The sequence below is a fragment of the Pelodiscus sinensis genome, chromosome 16 (assembly GCF_049634645.1).
Source record: "Pelodiscus sinensis isolate JC-2024 chromosome 16, ASM4963464v1, whole genome shotgun sequence".
In the NCBI taxonomy this organism is placed as follows: Eukaryota; Metazoa; Chordata; order Testudines; family Trionychidae; genus Pelodiscus; species Pelodiscus sinensis.
The window spans coordinates 41,270,142-41,296,338 of NC_134726.1; the positions used below are offsets into that span (position 1 = coordinate 41,270,142).

The 26,197-nt window shown below is 46.6% G+C and overlaps 1 protein-coding gene across 7 annotated transcripts in view; it reads left to right on the forward strand.

Annotated features, from left to right (window-relative positions):
- The window catches only part of PDPK1 (3-phosphoinositide dependent protein kinase 1), a 152,157-nt gene that overhangs the window by 28,033 nt on the left and 97,927 nt on the right, over nucleotides 1–26,197 (forward strand). For all 7 annotated transcript variants that reach the window (XM_075899975.1, XM_075899974.1, XM_075899973.1 and 4 more), the window contains exons 2-5: nucleotides 14,237–14,506; nucleotides 17,584–17,626; nucleotides 17,892–18,029; nucleotides 21,273–21,417. In XM_075899975.1, coding sequence (XP_075756090.1) covers nucleotides 14,294–14,506; nucleotides 17,584–17,626; nucleotides 17,892–18,029; nucleotides 21,273–21,417 — 539 coding nt within the window. In that variant the 5' untranslated portion in view covers nucleotides 14,237–14,293. The remainder of the gene's footprint in view (nucleotides 1–14,236; nucleotides 14,507–17,583; nucleotides 17,627–17,891; nucleotides 18,030–21,272; nucleotides 21,418–26,197) is intronic.

Below are 26,197 nucleotides of genomic sequence, written 5' to 3' on the forward strand. Positions count from 1 at the left end.
GCAATGTGTCATTGATTGGAAAACCAGCTTGAAAATAATCTGTGCTCACAATTATGATTTTTTGGAGGTGGATATCAAAGTTGCTCAAATGATCTGGCAGTTTTCTTTGGTTATCTTTCCTATCTAGATTACAGAAGTCAGGCTTTAGTAGGCTTTTCTTGTTTCTGCTCCTTTGTGCTATATTTGGCTATTACTTTGTTTTGGAATTAGGATATCTCATTGTGACTGTATTGGGAATTTAAATATTGAAACCTTCCTGTTGATGGGAAGGGACTACAAGGCAGGGCCTCGGTTTAAATCATAGACTCATAGAGCACTAGAACTGGAAGTGACCTTGAGAGGTCATGAAGTCCAGTCCCTTGCCCTCACAGCAGGACCCAGTACCATCTGACCATCCCTGATAGATGTCTGTCTAACCTGCTCTTAAATATCTCCAAAGATAGAGATTCCACAACCTCCCTAGGCAATTTATTCCAGTGTTTAACCACCCTGACCGGAAGCTTTTCCTAATGTCCAACCTAAACCTCCCTTGCTGCAGTTTAAGCCCATTGCTCCTTGTCCTATCCTCAGAGGCTAAGGAGAAAATTTTTTCTCCCTCCTTCTTGTGACATCCTTTTAGATACCTGAAAACTGCTATCATGTTTCCCCTCTGTTCTTTCCAAACTAAACAGACCTAATTCTTTCAGTCTTCCCTCGTAGCTCATGTTCTCTAGACCTTTATCGTTCTTGTTGCTCTTCTCTGGACCTTCTGCAATTTCTCCACATCCTTCTTGAAATGTGGTGCCCAGAACTGGACACAATACTCCAGTTAAGGCCTGATAGGCGCCGAGTAGAGTCGGAAGAATGACTTCTCGTGTCTTACAAACAACACTCCTGTTAATGCAATCCAGAATCATGTTTGTTTGCTTTTTTTGCAACAGCATCACACTGTTGACTCCTATTTAGCTTGTGGTCCACAATCACCCCTAGATCTCTTCCTGCAGTACTCCTTCCTAGATAGGCGCTTCCCATTTTGTATTTGACACGGATTGTTCCATCCTAAGTGGAGTACTTTGCATTTGTCCTTATTAAACTTCATTCTATTTACCAGACCATTTCTCTAGTTTGTCCAAATCATTTTGAATTATGACTCTATCCTCCAAAGCAGTTGCAACCCTCCCAGTTTTGTATCATCTGCAGACTTAATAAGCGTACTCTCTATGCCAATATCTAAATCGTTGATGAAGATATTGTACAGAACCAGTCCCAAAACAGACCCCTGCGGAATCCCACTTGTTATGCCCTTCCAGCAGGATTGTGAACCATTAATAACTACTCTCTGAAAATGGTTATCCAGCCAGTTATGTACCCACCTTATCGTAGCCCCATCTAAGTTGTATTTCCCTAGTTTATTGATAAGAAAGAAGGTTATGCGAGACCTTATCGAATGCCTTACTAAAGTTTGGTTATATCATGTCCACAGCTTCTTCTTTATCCACAAGACTCATTATCCTATCAAAGAAAGCTTAAAAAAAAATCCATACATGGATGGAAGTGTAGAACTCAGCTCCCGCTGTTCTGCTTATTTTTAGGGTGAAATAGTCACTCTGAAACCGGCAAATGTAGAAATTTGTTTTGTGTATATTTTCATTATAGTTTTTGTATTTCATTTAATTTTTCCTTGTATGTTTCATTGTAGTTGTAAAAATCAATCAGTGTGACTTGCAAGCTTCAACTTGTTTTAGCGCTTACCTGGACAAGGATATTGTTTGTTGAAAGTATACACCACTTATTCATTCACAAGATGGAGTGATTTCTCTAAGGCTACGTCTAGAATACATGGCTCCGTCGGCGGAGCCATGTAAAATAGTATATTCGGCATAGTCAAAGAAGTGGGGATTTAAATAATCCCCGCCTCATTAAAATAAAAATGGCCGCCGCACTGTGCCGACGATCAGCTGATCCGGCACAGCGTGGCAGTCTAGATGCGGCACGGTCGACAAAGGAAGCCATTGTTGACCGCTCCGGAATGCCTCGTAGACTACTAGACTACGGAGCCATGTAGTCTAGACATAGCCTAAGGCTCTAAGTAGTTTGAAGTAACCTTAAAGGTCAAGTTATTGCATAGCAGATACCACTTTAACATGTTGATCCATAGGTATTAGGAAATCCTTAAAGAAGAGCCCTGAAAAGACTGCATTCTTGAATTGAATGCCTTCTGGTTACATGTCTATGGCGAAGTCTACACTGCCACTTGACAGCGCTGTAACTGTCTGGCTTGGGTGTGAAATCTCTCTCTCCTCCCTGCCCCCTGAGTGCAGCAGGTTACAGCGCTGTAAAAATACCAGTGTGAGCCAGGCTACAGTGCTGAGAACAAACTTTTAATATACACAAAGCCTTAGTTTGTGTTGATGTAGATATAAAGGCATGTTTCAGTCAGGCTAATGATTCATTTGACAAGTTAACTGCTATCTGAAATGAGTGCCCAGAGTATTGGCAGGTCAAAGGGTTTCAAGTTATGGGGAAAATCCGGATTGGTTTGGTATCTGTAGCATAAAGGGAGGAGATCTTTAGAGCTAAACTGGTTAAAATTACTGTTTGTGAAGAGTGTGACTACATTAATTGTCCTTAAACACACTTTCCAGCTTTTTGTTTCTTTTTAATTAGCTTAAAACTAAAAATGATAGTTTGTCTATGCTATGGACTTTACAGCTGAACTGTACAACTTTAGCTGTGCTGCTTTCAGGTGTCCTGTGTAGCCACTTTATGCTAGCGGGAAAGAGGTATCCTGCTAGCATAATAAAATCACCCACAATGAGCGGCGGTGATAGCTGGTCCTGGGAGAGTGTCTCCCTGTGACATAGAGTATGTCTACACTAGCCCCCTAGTTGGATCTAGGGAGGCTAATGAGGGCGACCAAAATTGCAAATGAAGCGTGGGATTTAAATATCCTGCACTTCTTCGTCGAGTAGTGTCCCCGAGGGTGCTCCACTCGAGGTGCTGGGTCCATCCTGGCGCCGCAAAATGGAGAAACTTCCACAGCAGTAGCCCTGCGGGCCCACGCATGCGCTCCTGTTGCCTCACGCCGTTACAGCTGAGTGCGGGCCGGCTCGTCAGTTTCCTTCAACCGTCCTTGGCCGCAGACGGACCTAGGATGCGCTCCCTCTCCGGCCTGAGGAGAAAAGGGAGTTTCATTTTAGAAATCTGTTTGCCACTTAGCAGTTCATAGTTAGGATAGTGTTAATAGTTCTTAGTAGTTATTACTTAAATAGTTAGTTAGTTAGTAAGTTCTCAAGATCCTTCCTTCTGTCCTAGTTTATTTTTTTGTAGTAGCCTTTAAAAAAAAAAAAAAAGAAAGAAAGAAAAGGAAAGGAAAGAAAAGACAAAATGCCTTGCTTCAAGAAATGTTCCCAGTGCCAGGAGGCGATGCCAGACTCAGATGGGCATTCGCGCTGCATTAAATGCCTAGGGGATGGGTACATTCCTATGAAGTGCCCTCACTGCATGAAACTGACAGCCCGTGCTCGGCGCGATAGGGAAATGAGGCTGAGGGTGATTTTATTCAACAAAGCCCTCCAGTCCGATGCGACCGCGTCTTCTCCCGCTGCTTCAGAAGCTCACTTGTCCCGTTCACCTGAGAAGGAGCTCCACAATGCCGAGCCACAGCGCAGGAACATACGGGACAGACTGAGTACCTCTGGCTCTTTGCCGAGGCACCCAACAGAGAAGCCGGGCAAGAGCCGCAGTGCCTCAGCTCCGACTTTGGTCGGATCAAAAACCCAATGCGGGGTCCCTCTAAGGAACCGCGGGCAGACTTGGCACCGGCAAAGGCTCCAATGGTCGAGCCACAAGCAGCAATGGCGGCCCCGGCACCGGCTGATATTGCGCATGCGCAGCCAATGACACTTCTGCCAGCACCCATGCTCACGGTGCCGGCTGATGAGACCTTGCTCCCTGCGGTGCCGCAAGCAACGGCGCCGACTCGGGCACCGCAGGCGGTCAGCGGCACTGCGCAGCACTCTGCACCACAGCCTCCTCCGGCACAGCTGTTAACTCCCGTGGCACGGCTGATTCAACGCCAGGGCAGCCATGCGACTGGGACTACACCACTTCAAACGGCACCGTCTTCTCCTGCAGATTGTTCGGTGCCAAATGAGGTACCCTTCAAGTCAAGGAACGTTCGGACCCCTTCACTCACGCCTGAAAGAGCACGGTTCTCTCCAGGACCTTGGTCACCAGCTTCAATCTGCTCTGAAAACCATCGTGCTTCTCACTATGTTTCCACTAGATACCACTATCATAGATCACCACGGCGATCACCGTCGTACCATCACTATCGCTACCACGATCAACGACGCTATTCCTATTATTCTCGTTCAACTCGTTTTTCTGACAGATCTATATCACCGAGGTCTTCGGGACGTTTGAGATATTCACATCGATGCGAGGCATCTAGAGCCTACACTCATAGACGCTCCCCGACTCACGGTTGGAGATGTGATCGTCACTATGATGACCGTTGGTGTCCTCATACCATGCAATATCCACGATCACGATCTCCGCAAACCACCCGCCCAGCGTCTCCACTTCGCGTGCCTTCTCCGGCGATTCCATCAGTGTCTGCGGAGGGCACGATGCCAGACTATTCAGGACGAGTATGAAAACAACTACACTCCAAATAGGGAACCACGGACCCCTGAGTCTCCGGCCAACCAGTCATCTCTGGATGATGCTGTCTTTCCTGGTGAACTATCCCCCATGGAAGATCACAAACCGTTTCAGGAGCTCTTTGCCAGAGTGGCACAATCTCAGGGTATCCAAATTACGGACGTACAGCAAAAGCAACATCCCTTGCTGAAGAACTTGCAGTCCTCACAAAAATCAAAACTGGCTCTGCCCTTCGATGAGGCTATCCTGGAAATCGCAAATGACATATGGCAGATCCCCGCCGCTTCTTTACTGACTAACAAGAGGGTGGACAAGAAATACTTTATAAACCAAAAAGGGATGGACTTTTTGTTTTACGCATCCCCAGCCCAATTCCCTTGTTATGGACGCCGCCCAGCAAAGATCAAAGACGGCCCAAAATAAAAATACGGCAAGTGATAAAGAGGCTAAACGCCTGGACATTTTAGGTAGAAAAGTGTATTCTTCTGCCACTTCAGTTCTCCGGATGTGCAATTACGCGGCCCCCCTTGCCAATCACGACTTCGACAACTACTCCAAATTAGTCCCTCTTCTAGAGCACCTACCAGACTCAAAGTGCCAGATCTTGAGGGTGGTAATACAGGAGGGCTACACAACAGCCAGAACAGCACTTCAGATCGTCCTAGACACAGCTGATGCAACTCGGCCTCGGGCTTCCTGTAGTCAGCGCTGGTCAGTTTCAGCAGAAGCTGACTTGGGGACGCCTGGGGCAGAGCAGCTGGGGTGCTGCTGGGTTGCTCCAGTAGCGCCGCTCCCTGGTGCTACTGGACCAACCCAGCAGCACCCCATCTGCTCTGCCCCAGGCGTCCTGATTCAGCCGCTGCTGAAACTGACTAGCAGCGGCTGAATCAGGACCTGGGGCAGAGCAGCTGGTGTGCTGCCGGGTTGGTCCAGTAGTGCCCAGAACGGCGCTGCAGGACCAATCGGCAGCGCCCCAACTGCTCTGCCCCAGGGTCCAAAACAAAAGCCTGGTCTGCTGGGGGGGGGGGCACACTAGCTGCGCCCCCCCCCCAGCAGACCAGGGACATGGGGAGCAGAGCCGCAGTGGGGTGCTGCGCCTCTGAGACTTTGCTCTGGCAAAGTCTCAGAGGCGCGGGACTCCGCCGTGGCTGCAGCTTCAGTCCCGGTGCCTGTGGTCTGTTGGGGACGGTCCCCAGCAGACCACAGGCACCCGGACTGAAGCGGCAGCAGCGGCGGTTTCCCGCGCTTCTGAGGCTTTGCCAGAGCAAAGCCTCAGAAGCGCGGGAACCCGCCCGGTGCCCCTGGTCTGCTGGAGACGGTCTCCAGCAGACCAGGGGCACCGGAGCAGCTTACGAACGGGGCTTTCTCGCCCCGGAGCTCGCAGGTAGCAATCCGCCACCTCGACCTCCGGGGCGAGAGAGCCCCGTTTGTAAGTGCGGATCCGACATAAGTCGGATCCGCGTAAGTCGGGGACTGCCTGTAATAAATTACCATGGCCGTGTCCAGACTCAGGGGTTTTTTCGGGAAAAGTAGCCTTTTCCTGAAAAAACTTCCCCTGCGTCCAGACTCAAGCCGCGTTCTTTCGAAATTATTTCAAAAGAACGCGGCTTTACTTTCGATGGCGGTAAACCTCAATTTACGAGGAAGAACGCCTTCTTTCGAAAGTCCCTCTTTCGAAAGAAGGCATTCTTCAATGTAAAGAGGTCGTCTTCGAAAGAGAGCATCCAGACTCGCTGGGTGCTCTCTTTCGAAAAAGCGGATTTCTCTTTCGAAAGATCCGCCTGCAGTCTAGACGCGATCTTTTGAAAGAGGCTCTTTCGAAAGATGCTTTCGAAAGAGCCTCTTTCGAAAGAAGCCTGCAGTCTAGACATAGCCCTAGGGAGGTTGTGGACTCTCCATCATTGTAAATATTTGAGAGCAGATTAAACAGACATCTATCAGGGATGATGGTGTTTGGTCCAGCCGCAAGGGCAGGGGACTGGACTCGATGACCTTTTGAGATCTCTTCCAGTTCTATGATTCCTATGATAGCAGAAACTGTTCTGCTCTGTACAGAGGACAAACTTTCAGCCACAAAGAATGGATGGCTGGGTGCAAAAGACAATCCTTTTTACATTTTTATTTTGTAAGATTTCACAAGATTTTAGTGAATCCCTATCTCTGTGCAAACTTTGAAGTGTGTGACAGCAGTTGAGGTTGTTTGGGTAAGACCTCAGAGATTTTTTTTTCTCACTTTCAGCAAAATCAGAAATTGAGGCCTTTTGCCTTTCCAAAACAGTTATCAGTGAGGTGAGGCCTAGCAGGGGAGGGATTGGAGAATAAGCCCACACTTAATTGCCTGCGGTGACTTATACTTTGTGGAACTTCTAGTTCTTCATTGGGTGGTCTACATGGGTGCTCCACTCATGGTGTTGTGCTCATCCTGGCGCCACAGATCAGAGATTTGCAAAGCCGTGCTCTACCGGACTGCGCATTGTTCGCGCCTTTAATCTGTTGTACTCAGTCCAACCCCGCTCAGTTCCTTCCAACTGCCCTCGGTCGTGGACAGAGCTCCATCATCTTCTCATTGTTTCTCCTTAGTATCCTCTGTAAACAGTTGATGATATTGCAGGTTAATAGTTATTCTTAGTTTGTTCCTGTTCATAGTTCTTGGGGTTTTTTTTTTTAAGAAGGAAATATTTAACCCATATGTGTATATAGTTGTGGGATGAGTTAGTACTCATCCATCTTCATTAATTACTTCAAAAAAAAGGAGGGGGGAGGAGAGACTGGAAAAGAAGAGATAAAACATCTGACACAATGCCTGGTTCCCCAGGCTTTAAAAAGTGTATGCTCTGCTGGGAAGCCATTCCAGCATCAGATGGGCATGAGGCATGTATCAGGTGCCATGGGGAAGTGCATATACCGCAGAGATATCAGCTTTGTTGTAAAATGACCGCCAGAGCTTGTAAAGACCGAGAAATGTGGTTAAAAATGCTCATGTTCGACTAAGCTTTGCAACCTATGAATATGCCTGCCCCTTCTGCGCAGCGCACACACACACAAACGCAGAGCTTCTTCCCTTGAGACTTCTGCTTCAACAAAAGTCAAGGGTGTCCCCAACTCGATCCCTCCCAGGAGCTCTTAATGCCAGAGGAGGCTCAAAAGTTGGACAAAACGAGGAAGATACACCCGCTCCGGGATCTCGGCAAATGCCCAGACCTAACGGAAAAAACCCGCCACCTGTGGCACCAAGAGTGCAATTGGCACCAGTGTCTTCAGAACGGGGGAAAACAACAAAGGAAGCAGCCATATCAGTGGCACTGAGCATGTCGGCACCGGCAGTAGAAGCAGCCTTCCTGCCTATGGCACCGGCGGCACCACCTACAGTACAGAGCACAACCTTGATGGCACTGCTACCAGAGCACTCGGCACCGTGCTCTCTGGCACCTGTGGGGGATAAGATTGTGGCAGCACAGGAGAAAGCCTTTGTGAAGACTATCTTGCACCCAGGTCTTATTTCTCCTTCTCCAACTTTCTCGCCGGGGCCATCCCCCTCTGCACCAACACAGCTACATCATGGGCACAATCGGGTGCTACGACGTAGCCCATCGTCTCCTGCTCATTATTCTTCCAATAGGGAATCAAGACACAGGGTGAGGAGACTATATATATCATACTCCCCATCTCCATGCTGTTCACGACATCATTCGCGATCACCTGTGCGTTCACCAAGGCATTACTACTACATAAGGCATTACAGTGTCTTATCTTCTCGACACTCATCTCCGACACACTCAGAACAATATTACAGTAATTACCATAAGATGTATTATGACCTTCCTCGTCATGATCATATTTCAAGTTCCTACACGAGAGACACATGTTGCTGTCGGTCACCCAACTCTCAATCCTTACCTCTGGAACCACAACACCGATATTCACCACATCCTCCTCCACAGAGTCCCAACGATCCAGATGGAACAGTCGGAGCCTGAAGAGGGACAGTTATCTGATCCAGAGGACCCTCAGCAGGATGCATCGCCAATAGATCACTCATCATCTTCACCAGATGAAGCAGTGATTCCAGGCAACGTTTCTCTGCCAGATGACCTGAAACAGTTCCAAGACCTCTTAAGGTGGGTCGCAGATAGTCAGGAGGTGCAGTTAGGAGACATTCAGACTAAACAAAACTGCCTGTTGAAGAACCTATGCCCACAACACCGGGGCAGGATCGCGCTTCTCATCGATGAGGCAGTCATGGAGGTCACGGAGGAAACATGATAAACTCCAGCATCCGATCCTCCCGACGAGTAAGAAGGCGGATAGAAAGTATTTTGTCCCTTCTAAGGAATTTGATTTTTTGTTTAAGCACTCCCAACCTAATTCCTTGGTGGTTGATGCGGTGCAACATAAATCAAGACTACCGCAATACAGAAACACCCTCCCAGAAAAAGATGATAAAAAGTTAGATATCTTTGGGAGGAAAGTCTACTCCTTGGCTTCATTATTACTGCGTATTGCGAACTATTCCACTCTCCTCCTCTCCAACCACAACTTCAACAATTACTCAAAATTAGCAGACCTCTTGCAGCATCTTCCTTACTCAAAAAGACCACTGCTCAAATCCATAGTACAAGAGGGATAAGCTTCATGTAGAGCCGCATTACAGATCACTCTGGATGTGGCGGACACTGCTACACAAGCCACTGCTGCAGGGGTTTCAATGAGAAGATCCTCATGGCTCTTACCGGCAGCAGTCCCAAAAGAACTCCAGAATAAAGTTGAGGACTTACCTTTCGACAAGCATAAACTTTTTGCTAGTAAGACGGATGAGGTCCTGCACACAGGCGAAAGCACTATTATACTTACCAATGAAGGTATAATTTCTCCTTCCACAGACAACATCCTCACACTCTGGAACATCAGCGATTCCGAAAGCATCCTCAGTGGAAACGACAACAGCCTGCCCCCTCCTCTAACCAGCCTTCTGCAAAACAGCTAATTTGACTGTTTAGTCGAGGATATGAACAAAGCTCCTATCTCACCACTTTTTCACCATTGTCTAAGGTCGTATTACCACCAGTGGGCCAGGGTTACCTCTGACAAGTGGGTGTTAGAAATCGTAGCTTCCGGTCTCACCGTCCCTTTTGTTTCTATTCCCCCAACCACTCCACCCATCCCGTCCCTTTTCAGGGACCCCTCTCACAAGAACCTGTTGAGACAAGAGGTCCATCGCTTGCTCACCATCGGAGCTATAGAAAGAGTACCCAAGGAATTCCAGGGATAAGGATTTTATTCTCAATATTTCCTCACCCCCAAGAAGAATGGGGGATGGAGACCTATCTTGAACCTACAGAAACTAAACCGATACCTCAGAAAACAACGTTTCCAAATGATGACCCTAGCTACGATTATACCATCGCTGAACAAAGGTGATTGGTTTGCAGTCCTCGACTTACACGATGCTTACTTCCACATTGCAATAAATGTGGCGCACAGATGATTTCTTCGGTTCCTAGTAGCAGACGAACTTTTCCAGTACAAAGTACTTCTGTTTGGGTTAGCATGTGCTCCCAGAGTATTCTCCAAGACTTTGGCAGTAGTAGCTGCCCACCTGCGCAAAACAGGGGTAACGATTTTTCCTTACCTGGATGATTGCCTCCTCAGGGGTTGTACTTGTGCGGAGACACGTGAGTCGGTGATAACAACCCGAATGTTCGATTCCTTTGGGCTTGTTATAAATCTACAAAAATCATCGCTGCAACTGACCCAAAACCTGATTTTCATAGGCGCGCAACTCGATGCGAACACAGCTCGCGCATACTTACTGGTGGAACATTTCCAGTCAATTCGGGAGCTAATAGACACCGTGACACGTTCGCCAACAATTCCAGTACGCACCTGCTTACAGTTGATGGTCCACATGGCAGCTGCCACCGTTGTTGTTTGACACGTGAGGCTACATTTCCACTGTCTACAAAATTGGCTGGCCTCTGTTTACCTTTTGACGAAATACAGTATCCACAAATTGGTAGTGTTATTGCCACAAGTCAAAAGGTCTCTTCACTGGTGGACCGGACCACAAAATCTTCTCGGGGGTGTTCCCTTTCATCATCCCCAACTGTCAAAGCAAATAACTACCGATGCTTCCCGTACAGGATGGGGTGCCCACATGGAGGAACTAATAGTTCAAGGCTGATGGTCCAAAACAGATGTTACTGCATATCAACATACTCGAGCTCAGGACAGTACTTCGAGCGTGCACACATTTCAGATTCCACCTAAAAGGCACAACCACCAGAGTGCTCACAGAAATGTAGCGACCATGTATTACATCAACAGACAAGGCAGTGCCCACTCTAGATATCTTTGCGTACAGGCCATTCAGTTGTGGAATTGGTGTATCCTCAACGATACGTTCCTCATAGCGTTGTACTTACCTGGGGTCAACAACGTCATTGCAGATTACTAAGAAGACAATTTCCCCACGATCACGAATGGGAAATCCGCGCCGACGTTCTGTACCATATTTTCCATCATTGGGGTTTTCCATCGGTAGACCTGTTTGCAACACAAGACAATGCGAAGTGTCCGAACTATTGTTCCAGGGCTGGAATAGGTCGTCATTGTGGCAGCACTGGAGAAAGCCTTTGGGAGACGCCTTTCTCCTTCATTGGGGAGCATCTTTGCTTTTCGTCTTCCCTCCAGTTGTCCTCGTGCCCAGGATCATAGAAAAAATCACCATGGACATGGCTTGCATGATCCTCATAGCCCCGGCTTGGGCTCGCCAGCCACGGTACTCGATGCTTCACCAGATGTCTTATCAAAACACCATACCGCCTCCCTGTGGCCCCGGATCTGCTAACTCAACAGAACGGTACTCTACGGCACCCGAGACCCAAAATCCTGCACCTGACTGCTTGGATGCTAAGTGGTTCACAGCATCCGAGAATCTCTGCTCAGATTGGGTCAAACGCGCTAATGTCCAGCTGGAAAGATTCTACTCGGACCACACATTTCGCCAAGTGGACTCGATTTCAGGCATGGTGTGCGGAAATGAATATCGAACCCCATACTTCACCATTACATAATATACTTGATTATATGCTATATTTGCAGCAAGCAGGTCTATCTATGGCCTCCTTACGAGTACATCTAGTGGCGATTACCACCTTTCACAGTCTGGTTGTTTTCTCAACCCATTACAAAATGATTTCTGAAGGGACTCATGAATCTTAATCCACCACGAAAGCCCCCATCACCTTCGTGGAATCTTGATCTAGTGCTAGATACTTTGACATGTCCTCCATTCAAACTGCTGGCGACGACTTCATTGTATTTGCGTACACTTAAGTTTCTCTTTTTACTAGCCCTGACGTCAACACATAGAGTGAATGAGCTTGCAGCTCTTGTGTCGTTACCGCCTTATACATTATTTACAAAGGACTCAGTGACGTTAAGATCTTACCCAGCATTCCTCCCCAAAGTATGCTCGGACTTTCATATCAATGAGCCCATTATTCTTCCTTGTTTTTGCCCCAGACCACATACTTGGCCACGGGAAGCAACTCTTCATAGCCTCGATGTACGCAGGGCTTTAGCTTTCTACATCGACAGAACACGAGAATTCCACAAAACGGACCACCTTATAGTATCACTGGTGGCCTGTTCCAAGGGTCAACCATTGCCCTCCCAACGTATTGCGAACTTAATAGTCACATGCATTACTACATGCTATTCTGTACTTAATAAGCCACTCCCATCTCAACCTAAAGCCCACTCCATGAGAGTAGTGGCCACATCTACAGCTTTTATAAGAGGAGTCCCATTTAGTGACATTTACCGAGCAGCGACATGGTCCGCCAATGCTACTTTCATGAAGCACTATGCAATACTACGTCACTGGGCTTCAGACTCTTCGGTGGCAATGGCAGTACTCCCTCCTGTCCATAAACCTTAATTCCGGAGCGCATTTTTCTTGCTGGGGTACTGTTCCGAAGTCACGAGTGGAGTGCCCACGGGGACCACTTGAAGAAGAAGCGGAAGTTACTCACCTTCGTGCAGTAACGATGGTTCTTCAAGATGTGTCCCTGTGGGTGCTCCATGACCCGCCCTCCTCCCCGCTCCAGAATTTGAATTCTTATCATTATAGATACTCGGGCGGCTGAGAGGAATTGAGCGGGGCCGGTCCGCGCACAACAGATGAAAGGTGCAAACGGCGCGAGCCGCCGCTCACGCATGCGCGGTCCATCGGAGCACAGCTATGCAAATCTCCGATCCATGGCGCTGGGACGAGCCCAATACCATGAGTGGAGGACCCATGGGGACACCTCTCAAAGAACCATCGTTACCACACGAAGGTGAGTAACTTCCGCTTCCCCATTCTGGACATTGTGACCTAGCACGTGGGGTTAAAGCACTGCTTAGGTTTGGCCAGGTCTCTCAAGCATGACAGGGTTGCCTAGGCCAAGTCCTGTGATTTGAAGAAGGTATGACTGGCTTGTCCACATCAGGTTGAAATGGTCTGTTTCCTGGTCAACTGAGAGCTTTGAGTCACACTTACTAACTGAGAATACAGAGCAGCGTAGACACCCAAAACAGTGGTTGCAGACATTGTGCACTTCTTAATTGCGAGAGATGCTTCCCTTGGTAAGAGAACATCTGAGTTTGGTCTGTACTGAGCCTCAGCTAAGTCACTGCTGTTTTAGAACCAGGGAGAATGGGTAAGGAAGTGTCAAAGAAATTAAGATTGGGCTGGCAATATTAACTCAACTGCATTGTATATCCTGTGCATTGGATGGTATTCAGGAACATCCAAGCAGTTTTATTTATCTGGGGATGTGATAGAGAAATTTACCTCAGTAATATTGTCAGATCAGATTTAGCATTTGGCTTAATTTTTTCAATTGTAGCTTTCCATAAACTCTAATAATTATTTTAATTTCCTAGTTTTAAAAAGGAAAAAGGTGGGAGGGGGAGGAGAAGATGAAAAACTGAAGGAAATTTGCTCGCAAATACAAACCCTGCCCTGGTATCGCTGATAATCTTAAATTCTCTTAACCAACCAATTCATGCTTATCTCTGCATCTGTGAAGACTAATCTTCCCTTTATAGTATGATATGGATAAAATGGAGTGAGTGCAGATAAAATATCTGCATCTTCATTCCTTTTCTATAAATTTTGTATTAAAGTGCCAATTCATTGGGCCACAATCCCAGTCTATACCTATTTTCAGTCTTCTACCCCACTCCCACTTTGTGTTTTACTCTAGTTGGTATTGACTGCTTCCTTTGCTCGTTCCTGGGTTTTGCTTCCTACTGTGCAGGCCTCTACACTTCAGGTAGTCCCTCAATCAATAGTTACCCATCATTCTTCCTTCTCTCAACAAAACTCACTGTTGCAGACTCACCAGTTCTGGGAAGCATTGTAGATCTGTTTTTTGTTGCGTACCGCTGTGTATTGTACCTTCTTCTGAGTTTATACTATAGTTCTTCAGGGGAAGTACTCTTCTAGGTGACACACTTAAACGTTGTTGTGCACTCAGGTTGCTTAGCCCCTCCAGTTAAGCATTTAGCTAAATTAATATGTTCAACCCTCTCTTTTCAGTATGATGCTGTTCCAATCCAGCCGAGTGTGGTTATATGTTCCTGTCCATCCCCATCTATGGTGAGGAACCAAGCAGATTCTAGCAGTCCATCTGTCATTACCACCTGTGGCAGCAGACAGGGATCTAACATGGAGGGAACTGCAGCTGAATCAAGGTCTAGTTCAAACTCCCTTCAGCAACATTCAGGACAACAGCCTCCACAGCCTCGAAAAAAACGACCTGAAGACTTCAAATTTGGGAAAATACTGGGTGAAGGATCTTTCTCGACAGTGAGTAATACAGCTATTTTTTTCAGCTACTTTGGCATTGCAAGGCTAGTGCTAGATATGCTATATTGGGTCAACACAAACATAATAGTAATCATAAAAAGGTAGGAATGGAAGCAGTGTTCCCTGTAAGATGTGCGCTTATTTGGCCACTCAGGAAAGTTTCAAATGCCGCCCAGCTGATTAGCAGAGTGCCCACAGCTAGGCTTTTGTTTTTACAGATGGTACACGTTAGTACATACCTGCATTCATATAGAAAAATGTGCCTCACACATGATGGAAAAAATGCATACATGGATGGAAAAGATTAGAACAGGGCTACTCAACTTTGGAAGCCCTGGGGGCCACAATGATAGTCACAGTACATGACGAGGGTCACAACTTAAGTCTGGTTGCATATATATGCAAATGATAGCTTATTTCACACAATGCCACAGTGCTTCTGGCACCTCCTCTATGGGGGCTAGAAACGCCAACACCCTGTACCCGTCTGTTCCAGCCACTTGTGTCTTTCAATGCGCACTCCACCTGGGAGACACCTCGCCGTTGTGGAGTGTGAAGGCCATGTTCAAAGGATCCCACCCGCGGGCCACGTGTTGAGCCCTGCGTAAACCCAGACCTCACCACAGGCCACAAATAAATGGGCCGCGGGCCTCATGTGGCCCACGGGCCACATCTTGAGTAGCCCTGGATTAGAAGGAACATTGCATAGAAGGGATCTTAACATGTACACACTAGGGATGTAATAGTATAGTCGATTAACCGATAAGCAAAAGCTTATAGGTTAATGCTATAGACTACATGCAGTTTTCAGTAGGGATGTTAAAATGTTTTTAAGTAAATGTGTAACTGCTGAAAGTTACACACTGGTGGGGGGAAGGGTGCAGGTGGCTCCCCGGGAACTGGTGTGCGTGGCCAGCTCCCAACTCTTCCCCTCCCACTGTGCTGCTGCCTCTGATACAGGAGCTTTTAAGCTGGCTCCCCACATACATGGGTTCCCACTGTCCCCTCTCCCTCTCTCGTGATGCTGCCTTTGATACTATGAAGATTAACCGATAAACCCAGGCTCATAGGTTAACCATGTACTCGGATATGCTTTCACATCCCTAGTTTTCAGTGTGCAATAGAAAGTCATTAAATTTACACTTCAAGATATGGTGTTTATGCTGCATCCACTTTGTGCATCCATTCTTCAACTCACATAAAAAGCACCATTCTGCCATACAAACTTGAATTTTAAGTTTTCAGGAGACATTCTGTCCCAATGTGATTTTTTTTTTAATTATTATTATTATTATTTATAGTGGCTTACACGTTAATGGCATCATAAGGTGGTTGAATTTCTTATGCTATTTTAAATATTTAAGATTACCTTAAAAGATTGTGGTCTGAAGGATTTGAATTTGGATTAGGTGTTTGTGTCATTGTAGAACTTCATGCATCTGAAAACATATGCCCTGGTAAGGATTTAGTTAAATTTCTTATTTTATTTTCCTCTTTTAAAACCAAGTGTACATACACAAGAAAAGAATTGTTGCATAGATACCAAAATCTGGAAATTGTTATGTCAGAGTTAGTTAATTTGTCATGATTACACACAACAATTTGTTTCTTGATTTAAATGAACAGCTTAGTATATTACTGACATTTCTAGCAAAATGTATAGGAAGTGTAAAGTGACAGAATTATTGTTTCAGTTGGGACATTAGCTTTGTAACATTTTTTTCCTGTGACTTTAACAAAGCAACAAGTTGCATTACTATAGATCTAATATTATTATAAGAGTCAGTTTGGCAAGACAGGAGCTGAAGTATTTTGATTTATGGCAATGTGTTGGCTTTTCTCAAAGTTATCATAAACATGTCATATTTTGTTATCAAGGTGGAATTGGTTACCATGTGGAGATTGAAAGTTCAGTGTAAATGCCCAATTCTACAAGCATTTACACATGTGAGATTTAGGGTTGCAAAGGGTTAATTGGTAAGCACTGCCTTACCATAGTGCTTACCAGGGTAACCAGTTAACCAGCATCTGACCACTCTGGAGCAGCCCCAGCTCAAAAAACCTGATGTGTGAACAAGCATGGTATGATAGAAAATAATTGGGTGTAGATTATGTGAGAACTAGGCTTAGATGATAATCCTCCTAATGCATTATTAGAAAACTAATATGAAAACTACTTGCTGGAACCTTCTATCTAGATAACATGATGTAGCAGAGAAATTCTTGCTTGTATTCAGACAAGGAGACACTGTGCATTCTAGGTGTTGTGTTCTGTGTGTGTATCTGATCAAAACTCCTCCCCTCTTATGAAACTTCTTATTACATACAAACTATAAATTCACTTGTATTCCACTAACACATCCCTTCTCAAACTTTTTTTCTCTTCAGACATATAGAACCATTGTCTTGAAAGCCTCTGCCACCTACGCACACACACCCTTTGCCTCTGCTATATGGAACTCTTCCACTCTTCATCAGTGAACTGTTTTATCTTGTCAAATTGTAGGCAATACTGAAAGCCTTTCTTTTGCTTCTAATCTTATAGATAAATTTGATTAAAGTGCTCAGGAACACCATGCAGGACATGGAAAGGTATTATGGCAGTCTTTTTTTTTTAAAGCATATTTCTAGCCTCTTATTAAAAAAAACTTGCCTAAAAGTAATTGTTGCCAAATAAACGCACAACAGAGATGAATGTCATCTTGTAGAAAGATCATCAATGATTTAGCTTAGCACATTATGTTGTAACTCATGATTTCCTGAAGAGCAGGACAAAATCTAGCTTATTGATTATCTAGTGCTGTTATAGGCTCTGGTTCAGCAAAACACTTAAGCATGTACTGAGTTTTATTTATATTGACTTCATTGGACTCAAGAACATGCTTAATTGATTTGCTAATTTGGGGCCATGATGTAGAATGTATATGGCAAGGGGTACATTAAACATCTCTTGGCATAGGGACTGAAGTTAGTATAGAAGTCAAACTCTGACTGGGGATGAAGATCGAGCTGGCATTCTTGTAAATATCTTTGTTTTTAGTGAACCAGTTACATTGTGGATTTTCCCCCTAAACCAGGTTGTCCTGGCCCGAGAATTGGCAACTTCCAGAGAATATGCCAGTAAGTAATGATTCCTTCAAGCTTAAATGTTTTAGGCATAACATTGAAATAAGTATCTTCAACTATATTCACATAAATTATTCTGTCATCTCCTTCCCTTCTAATGATGGGAGGGAGAAAGTAGGAGCAATTGTTAATCAGGGAAGTTTAACATTTTAAAAAATGTCAGTGTTCTCTAGCCAATGAATTTGCAAAACTACTTAGTTAATAACATACCTTGTTTGGGCTAAAGTCCTCTGCGTGTTCATTGTTCTTCTTCTTCAAGTTAAAATTCTAGAAAAACGTCATATCATAAAAGAAAATAAGGTACCCTATGTGACCAGAGAGAGAGATGTAATGTCCCGTCTGGATCACCCTTTTTTTGTGAAACTCTACTTCACATTTCAGGATGATGAAAAGCTGTGTATCCTTTGAATTAAATATTTATTACGATGTGTTGAAAGTAGTAAGTGTATTATTTCATTAAAACATATAGATCTTTACTGGAATAATAAAACTATGGAAAAAAAGTGGGCAGCACTTTCTTTGGTGTGATAAACTCTTTTTAGTATCTAATCATTATTGAAATAGCTATTTGAATTCCTGAGTTTATATTAAACTACAAACATGTCAGGTATTTTCAAACAAGAGATCATAAGTTTACATAACACTATTTATACATGCCAGTTTAAATAAACATAGGAATATAGCCTACACCGAAAATTTCATGTCCCTTTACATTAACACCAAATGGCAGAAACTGTGTATTTTTTTAAAAACTATTTCTGTAATCACTTTATGTAAGTACTACCACTTTGTGTTCTGCAAAACTATAAGAATGCAGAACAGAAGTAACAAATGTAAGATCTCAACTTTGTTGGCTGAAAAGTGGACCCTGAGGCTCCATCCCCTGCTCTGCCACTTCGCCCTGAGGCCCAACAGCCCACCTGTTGTTGCTGGATGATTTCCACCTCACTGTACCCCACCAGGCCTGGAACCGGGACGGGAGCTGCTGCAACCTGATGTGGAGCTGTGTCGGGGCAGGTGTGAATTGATGACACTCCTCCCCTGCATTCATTGGAGTTTTAGTGTTTGGTCAGTACATCTGGACACTTCTAGGTCTCCTTTTCAGCCAGCATTTCCAGTCAAAAATCAGGCACCTGTCTAGTCTAAACAAGTGTTATATCCTGAAATCTAGCCTCATTAATGCTGTAACATAAATTTAAAAAAAAACCTGAATGTACCTCTACTTTATGAGAAATGTACAGGGAAAACTTGGTATTAACCATTTTGCCTGTGTGAAATTTAATAGCAGAAAAGACTGTTTTTAAATTGGATTGCTTAAAATTTATTTTCTTACAATCTTACTTTTGATGCAGGAGGTAATATAAAAGTTTTGGCCCTGTTCCTTCCTTATATTTATTGTGTCCATTAAATAATCAGAGCTGTTAAGCGTCTCATTTAACATGGCTTCTATAATAATCTAATGGCTAAGGCACTGAAGAGTTTCTGGGTTGGCTTTTTAGTAACAGTTCTTAGTTACTATGCAAGAAATCTGATTAGTTACTGGTTACAATGTAAAGAGAGGATTCTCAATATCCCAACGGGAATATTTAATCTTTATTCCCAGGACATTTCTCTCCAGCCATTCTAAAAAGTTTATTTCAAGTTAATGTTATGTTTGTAAGTGTGTTCTCTTAAAAGCTCAGGCGTCTGAGATCCCCTTTTTATCCATAGAATGGTTAACAATACCTTGCCTCAGACTAGGGAAAACTTCTGTTCAGAATAGGGATGAAAGGATAGATGTAGTCTCCTAGGGCTCATTCAGTCCTTCATGATATACAGGCAGTCCCCGAGTTACGCAGATCCGACTTATGTCGGATCCGCAGTTACGAACGGGGTTTGCTGCCCGTCTCCCTGGTCTGCAGGAGACCAGCAGACCAGGGAGACGGGAAGCAAAGCCTCTGAGGACGCCGGCAGGGGATAGCCGCGGCGCGTCTGGGCTGTCCGCTGCCCGCATGCCCCGCGGCTTTGCTCCACGTCTCCCCAGACCAGGGAGACGGGGAGCAAAGCCAGGGAGCACGCGGGCAGCGGACAGCCCAGACGCGCCGCGGCTGTCCCTCTGCCGGCATGTTCCGTGGCTTTGCTCCCCATCTCCCTGGTCTGCTGGAGACCAACAGAGCAGGGAGACGGGGAGCAAAGCGGAGCAAAGCCGCGGAGCACGCGGGCAGCGGACAGCCCAGACGCGCCGCGGCTGTCCTGCTGCCCGCGTGCTCCGTGGCTTTGCTCCGCTTTGCTCTCCGTCTCCCTGGTCTGCTGGAGACCAGCAGACCAGGGAGACGGGGAGCAAAGCCGCGGAGCGCGCGGGCAGCGGACAGCCCAGACGCGCCGCGGCTGTCCCGCTGCCGGCATGTTCCACGGCTTTGCTCCCCATCTCCCTGGTCTTCTGGAGACCAACAGAGCAGGGAGACGGGGAGCAAAGCGGAGCAAAGCCGCGGAGCACGCGGGCAGCAGGACAGCCGCGGCGCGTCTGGGCTGTCCCACTGCCCCCGTGCTCCGCGGCTTTGCTCCGGACGCCTGTGGTACAGCAGCTGGGGCGCTGCCGGTTGGTCCTGTAGTGCCGCTCTGGGTGCTACTGAACCAACCCGGCAGCACCCCAGCTGCTCTGCCCCAGGTGTCCTGATTCAGCCGCTGCTGGTCAGTTTCAGCAGCGTCTGAATCAGGATGCCTGGGGCAGAGCAGCTTGGGTGCTGCTGGGTTGATCCAGTAGCGCCAAGGAGCGGCGCTACTGGAGCAACCCAGCAGCACTCAAGCTGCTCTGCCCCAGCCGTCCCCAAGTCAGCCACTGCTGAAACTGACCAGCGCTGACTACAGGAAGCCCGAGGCAGAGTTGCTCTGCCCCAGGCTTCCTGGAATCAGCCGCTGATCAGTTTCAGCAGCAGCTGACTTGGGGATGCCTGGGGTTCTTAAGTTGAATCTGTATGTAAGTCGGAACTGGCGTCCAGATTCAGCCTGTTGAAACTGATCAGCGGCTTATTCCAGGAAGCCCGGGGCAGAGCAACTCTGCCTCGGGCTTCCTGTAGTCAGCCACTGGTCAATTTCAGCAGCGGCTGAATCTGGATGCCAGTTCCGACTTACATACAGATTCAACTTAAGAACAAACCTACAGTCCCTATCTTGTACGTAACCCGGGGACTGCCTGTACTTGCTGAGGCTACCAACAGTAGGCACGATGTGGTAGTCTCTTTTGGTAATGTGGATACCTGCTTATTACAAACTGGACTGAGACCAATGCATTTTGTCTGACTGCAAATGACTCGGATTCTTAGGGTAAATTTTCAGCCTGGCTATAACTGGGTCTCCATTTCTGCAGAAGCTAATAACTGTAGGTGACTTTTTAATCAATTATTTAAGTGATTTAGACATGTCATTAACTATGTCGCATAATAGAGGATTTAAACATCTAAATCTAACACAATTGTGTGCTATAAAAATGGAGAACATTGTCAGAAAATGTTGGCTTTGATTTTTACCAAGCCAGTTTTGGAATTAGGCTCCATATTCCTTGCCTAGTTCTCATTCAGTCTTATTTTTATTCTGGTTCACAAAATAAGTTTGTTTGTTAGTTTTAAAATGTTCTAATGATAATCCTTAACTCTATACTCAGATTTTGGACTTAGCTATGCCAAAAATGGCGAGCTTCTAAAATATATTCGCAAAATTGGCTCATTTGATGAGACCTGTACCAGGTTTTACACTGCTGAAATTGTATCAGCATTAGAATACTTGCATGGGAAGGGAATAATTCACAGGTAAGGTACTTAATTGGGACCAACACATTTGCAGTGGTATGTAATAAAATAGTGCATTTTTAAAAGGCATACTTGTGATATAGTTTAAATATGACTAAATATGTACTTTTTTTAAAAGCGTTTTGACTAATAGAACTATTTCCTCGCAGTACTATAAATCAAGAAAACTAGTGCTTGTGCATAGAACCTTGCAGTGGGACTGGGATTCTGTGGGTGCTGCAAGATCTGCTGCCAAAATAGCATCAGTGGAACAAATGTACTTTGTTTCAGGGAGGGTTGAGGGACAAAAACCAGACTGCTGTGATTTGCAGGAAAACACTGAATTTCTTGTCAGTTTGTCAAATAGAATTTCAACAATGTAAAGCAAGCTTTTCTTTTTCAAAATGAAGTTTATAATACTTAAATTTAAGCAAAGTATAGGAAGATTTGATTTTTGTAATAGGTGTTAAAGTATTTTACATGATGTAAGTGAGATGAGTTTTATTCTTTTAGTGATAAAAAATAGTTTGAATTCTATTTGTATATAATATATTAACTGACTGATTTTTTTTAAATAGACTCCCCCATGTTAACAAAAAATATAAAAAAAAATCTTCCTTTAAGGATTTGCAGCATCTATAGTTTTTGAGGGAGGGAGTGATATAAAAATGCAAGAAATAATGTGGGAGTGGATATTGTGAAGTGGGAGTGGGATTTAAAAAACAGTCCTGAATAGCGCTCTTTGTGAAATACAATGTGCGGGAAATTATATAGAATCATAGAACACTAGGACTGGAAGAGACCTTGAAAGGACATCAAGTCAAGTCCCCTGCCCTCACGGCAGGACCACGCTCCATCTCTAGACCATCCCTGATAGATATCTATCTACTCGGCCCATGGGCCGTGTATTGAGTAGCCTTGGTCTAGACTAAGGATGTTAAACTGCAGTTAATTGACTAGTCAAGTAGTCGATGGAAATTCTGTCGACTACTCGATTAGTCGATAGGCACTTCCACGTTCCTCCTTTAAAATGTACAAGAGCTCCTATTGGGGCTCTTGTACATTTCAAAGGAGAATTGCAGGAAGCACCGTTGACTCTGGGCTGCATGCAGGTGCCTACCTTGAAATACACAAGAGTCCCCAGTTGACCCCGGGTTTCGCGCAGCATTTCAGCAGAACCTGGGATTAGCTGAGCCGGGGATCAGATGTGCGGTGGCTGCCCCTTTGAAACACTGCCTTGGTGTTTCAAAGGGGCAGAGCTGTGAAGCCCATGGAGAGCTGGGGACTCCCAGGCTCCATGGTGCTTTGGCATTTTAAAGGGGCAGCGCTGCACAGCTGAGCCACGGATCAGCTGTGCGGCAGCTGCCACTTGGGGAAAGCAGTGGAGCCTGGGGGCAGCTGGGGACTCCCCAGCTGACCCCGGTTCCGTGCAGCATTTCCCCAGAGCCTGTGGTCAGGTGAGGTGTCCCCTGCTGACCCTGGGTTCTGGGGAAATGCCGCTCGGAACCCGGGATTAGCGAGGGAATCCCCAGCTGACCCTGGGCTCTACAGAGCTTCGGCGTTTTAAAGGGGCAGTTCTGCACAGCTAATCCCTGGCTCAGCTGTGTGGTGCTGCCCCTTTGAAGTACCCCTTCCCATCCTCCCCCTTTTATTTTATAGAGGCAGCAAGGTGTGTGTTTGTCTAGATCATTTTGAACTATGACCCCCCCCTATCCTCCAAAGCAGTTGCAACTCCTCCCTGCTGGGTATCATCTGCAAACTTAATAAGCGTACTCTCTATGCCAATATCTAAATTGTTCATGAAGATATTGAACAGAACCAGTCCCAAAACAGACCCCGCGGAACCCCACTTGTTATGCCCTTCCAGCAGGATTGTGAACTGTTAATAACTACTCTCTGGGAACGGTTCTCCAGCCATCTATGCACCCACCTTATAGTAGTCCCATCCAAGTTGTACTTCCCTAGTTTTTTGATAAGATCATGCGAGACCGTATCAAATGCCTTTGTGATGGGGCGAGGCAGCCATGCACTGAATCCGCAGTGCCCAGCCAGGGTTACTGGGCTACAGAGGCCCCTCCGCCAGAGTCCTACCGAGCATGTCCAAGCTGCAGCTCAACTGTAAAAGCCTGGGGTATGGCTCAGCCTGGGCTGGCAGCTGGAGGAGAAGGACCTATGCAGGGAGCTCCTGACCAGCAGCAACCCGAGACCCCAGAAGAAGCCAGCGAAGACGCCAAGGCGAGTTGGGGCATCGCAGAGGCCACCCGCCGAGGATACGTCACCCCAAGGAGGACAGCAAGCCTGACAAGTACGTGGGGAGTAGCTCCAGCGGCCCAGGTAGGAAGTGGCCCAGAGCAGGAGCAGGAGCCACCTTTTCCGCCCCAGGGACTTCGGCATGTTTCGGCAGGACTTCCCCGCCAAGGGAGTGGCACGCTGTCCTGTCACTCACAGGGCCCTGGGCTGGGACCCTGTGGAGTAGGGTGGGCCCAGGTCCCCCTACCTAGGGTGCACCCCCGCTATAACCTTGTTCCGCCAGCGCCGGCCTTACCTTAAAGACAACTCTCTGTGGACTCTTTGTGGACTCAGTCCGATGGGCCCAGCCTTAAAGGGCCATCCTACAACGGCGTTTGTTAAGATTTTGCATCTGGACTCAGGCCTAGCCTTGAAGGGCCCTCCTTAGACTGCGTTTGGGCGACTTTGCTCATGGAATCAGGCCTGTGGACCTTGCCTTAATAGGCCAGCCTGAACTGTATGGGTGAATACTGTGTTTATGGCCTCAGGCTGGTGAGCCTGGCTCTGAAAGGATAGACAGTGCAGGGAGTTGTGGACTCGGGGTCTTTCCAGGCCCCTCAGTGGGGGCTAGAGAGAGTGCCCCATCGCAGCTTACTAAAGTCTAGGTAGACTGTGTCCACTGCTTCTTTCTTATCCACTAGACTTGTTATCCTATCAAAGAAAGCTCTCCGATTGGTCTGCCATGATTTGTTCTTTACAAATCCATGCTGGCTGTTACCTATCACCTTATTTTCTTCCAAATATTTGCAGATTAATTCCTTAATTACTTGCTCAATTATATTTCCTGGCACAGAAGTTAAACTGTCTGGTCTGTAGTTTCCTGGGTTGTTTTTATTTCCCTTTTTATAGATGAGCACTAGATTTGCCCTTTTCTAGTCTTCTAGAATCTCTTGATTTTTGAAAGATCGCTAAAGGCTCAGATACCTCCTCTATCAGCTCCTTGAGTATTCTAGGATGCATTTCATCAGGCCCTGGTGACTTGCAGGCATTTAACTTTTCGAAGTAATTTTTAACTTGTTCTATTTTTATTTTATCTTTTAAACCTACCCCATTTCCACCAGTATCCACTATGTTAGGCATTCCTTCATCATCAGACCTCTTGGTGAAGACTGAAACAAAGAAGTCATTAAGCACCTCTGCCTCCAGAGCCCCCCATGTCTGCCTCACCACCCTCACCAAGCCCTGCTTTTCCTTCCAGCCGCTAGCTGAGCACTGCTGCCGAAGTCACGGCTGCTCTAACACTGCTGTGCTGGACTCCGCATGTCCTTCCCGCCAGACAGCAAAGCGCTTTTCCGTGTCTGGGAAGAGACCCTGCCCTGCCCAGTGCTGGCTGGCTGAGAGGCAGGACAGGATGCACCTCTCCCAACAGCTGCAGCAGGAGCGGTGTACCCCAACCCTGGCCCCCAGAGCTGCTGCGGCCTGGAAGACAGGTCCACAGTCTGGTAGCAGGCTGCGGACTGGCATTTGCGAACCACTGCCGAAGGCCTACTCCAGTCAGCAATCCGCATGCTGGCTGTCTGCTGCCTGGATGAAGGATGTATTTTGGAAGAGTGTAGAATTTGCAGGTCCTTCCAGCCCAGAACCATTGAAGCAGAGAGAATTCAGCTCTGGACGCTTCTACTGGTGTCCGTGCTTGCTCTGCAAGACCAAAGGTTGGACTTCGCATCGAACATTGGTATGTAGTGCGCCACTGGCATTGACAGTTTGGTGCCATTCACCACCTGCAGCCTCGGAGAAAGGGGCTAGGAAGCCATGGAGAGACAAGTCACCTTGTAGAGATAAGGGGAAGAAGAGTGATCAGATGGCCAACAGGCAGGAGAAGGCCCAGGTGGCACCAAGCCTTCCTCAGTGCTGGAGGTCCATCTTCCCTTCATGCTGGAGGCCTTTCAGGCCACACAGGACATTGAGACCACATTGGTACTGGCACCCCAGCACCAGGGGGACCGCAGCATAGAGGGAAGCCTCCATTTGGCCCTCGGTCCAGTCCTGATTTCCTCCAGCATCTGAGAGGAGAGCACCTCAAAGTCCCCAGAGGTCCATCAGAGAGAGGCCGTGGCACGATGCTCAGTCTCCCATATCACCAGTGTCAGCGTGCAGACCTCCAGAGGCATGCGCATCCCCCAGCACCAATGGAACCAGAGAGATAGTGGGTCTCCCTGCTCACCACAGCAGTGTAGGGACATCTCTCCGCAGCCTTGGCACTGTTCGTCGTGCCGTAGATACTCACTGGCACTGAGCTAGTCCAGTTGTAGAGGCTTATCTTGCAAGTCCTGGTCTCTTTCACAGCACTGAGGCTCCCCTCTTTGACACCACTCTTTGGATTCAGGGGGTAGATCTGCTGAGCACCATAGCTGTCGAAGAGACACCAGGAGCTACTGGTCATCGACGTCTCAGGTGGCGGAGTCCTAGTACTGAAGCAATTGCCATACGAGGTCCTTGCCTTGGGCATCAGGAAGCGTCCGGTTCTGCAGTGTGGCCTCAGACTTGGCTTCCATCCCTCCAGCACAGCAGT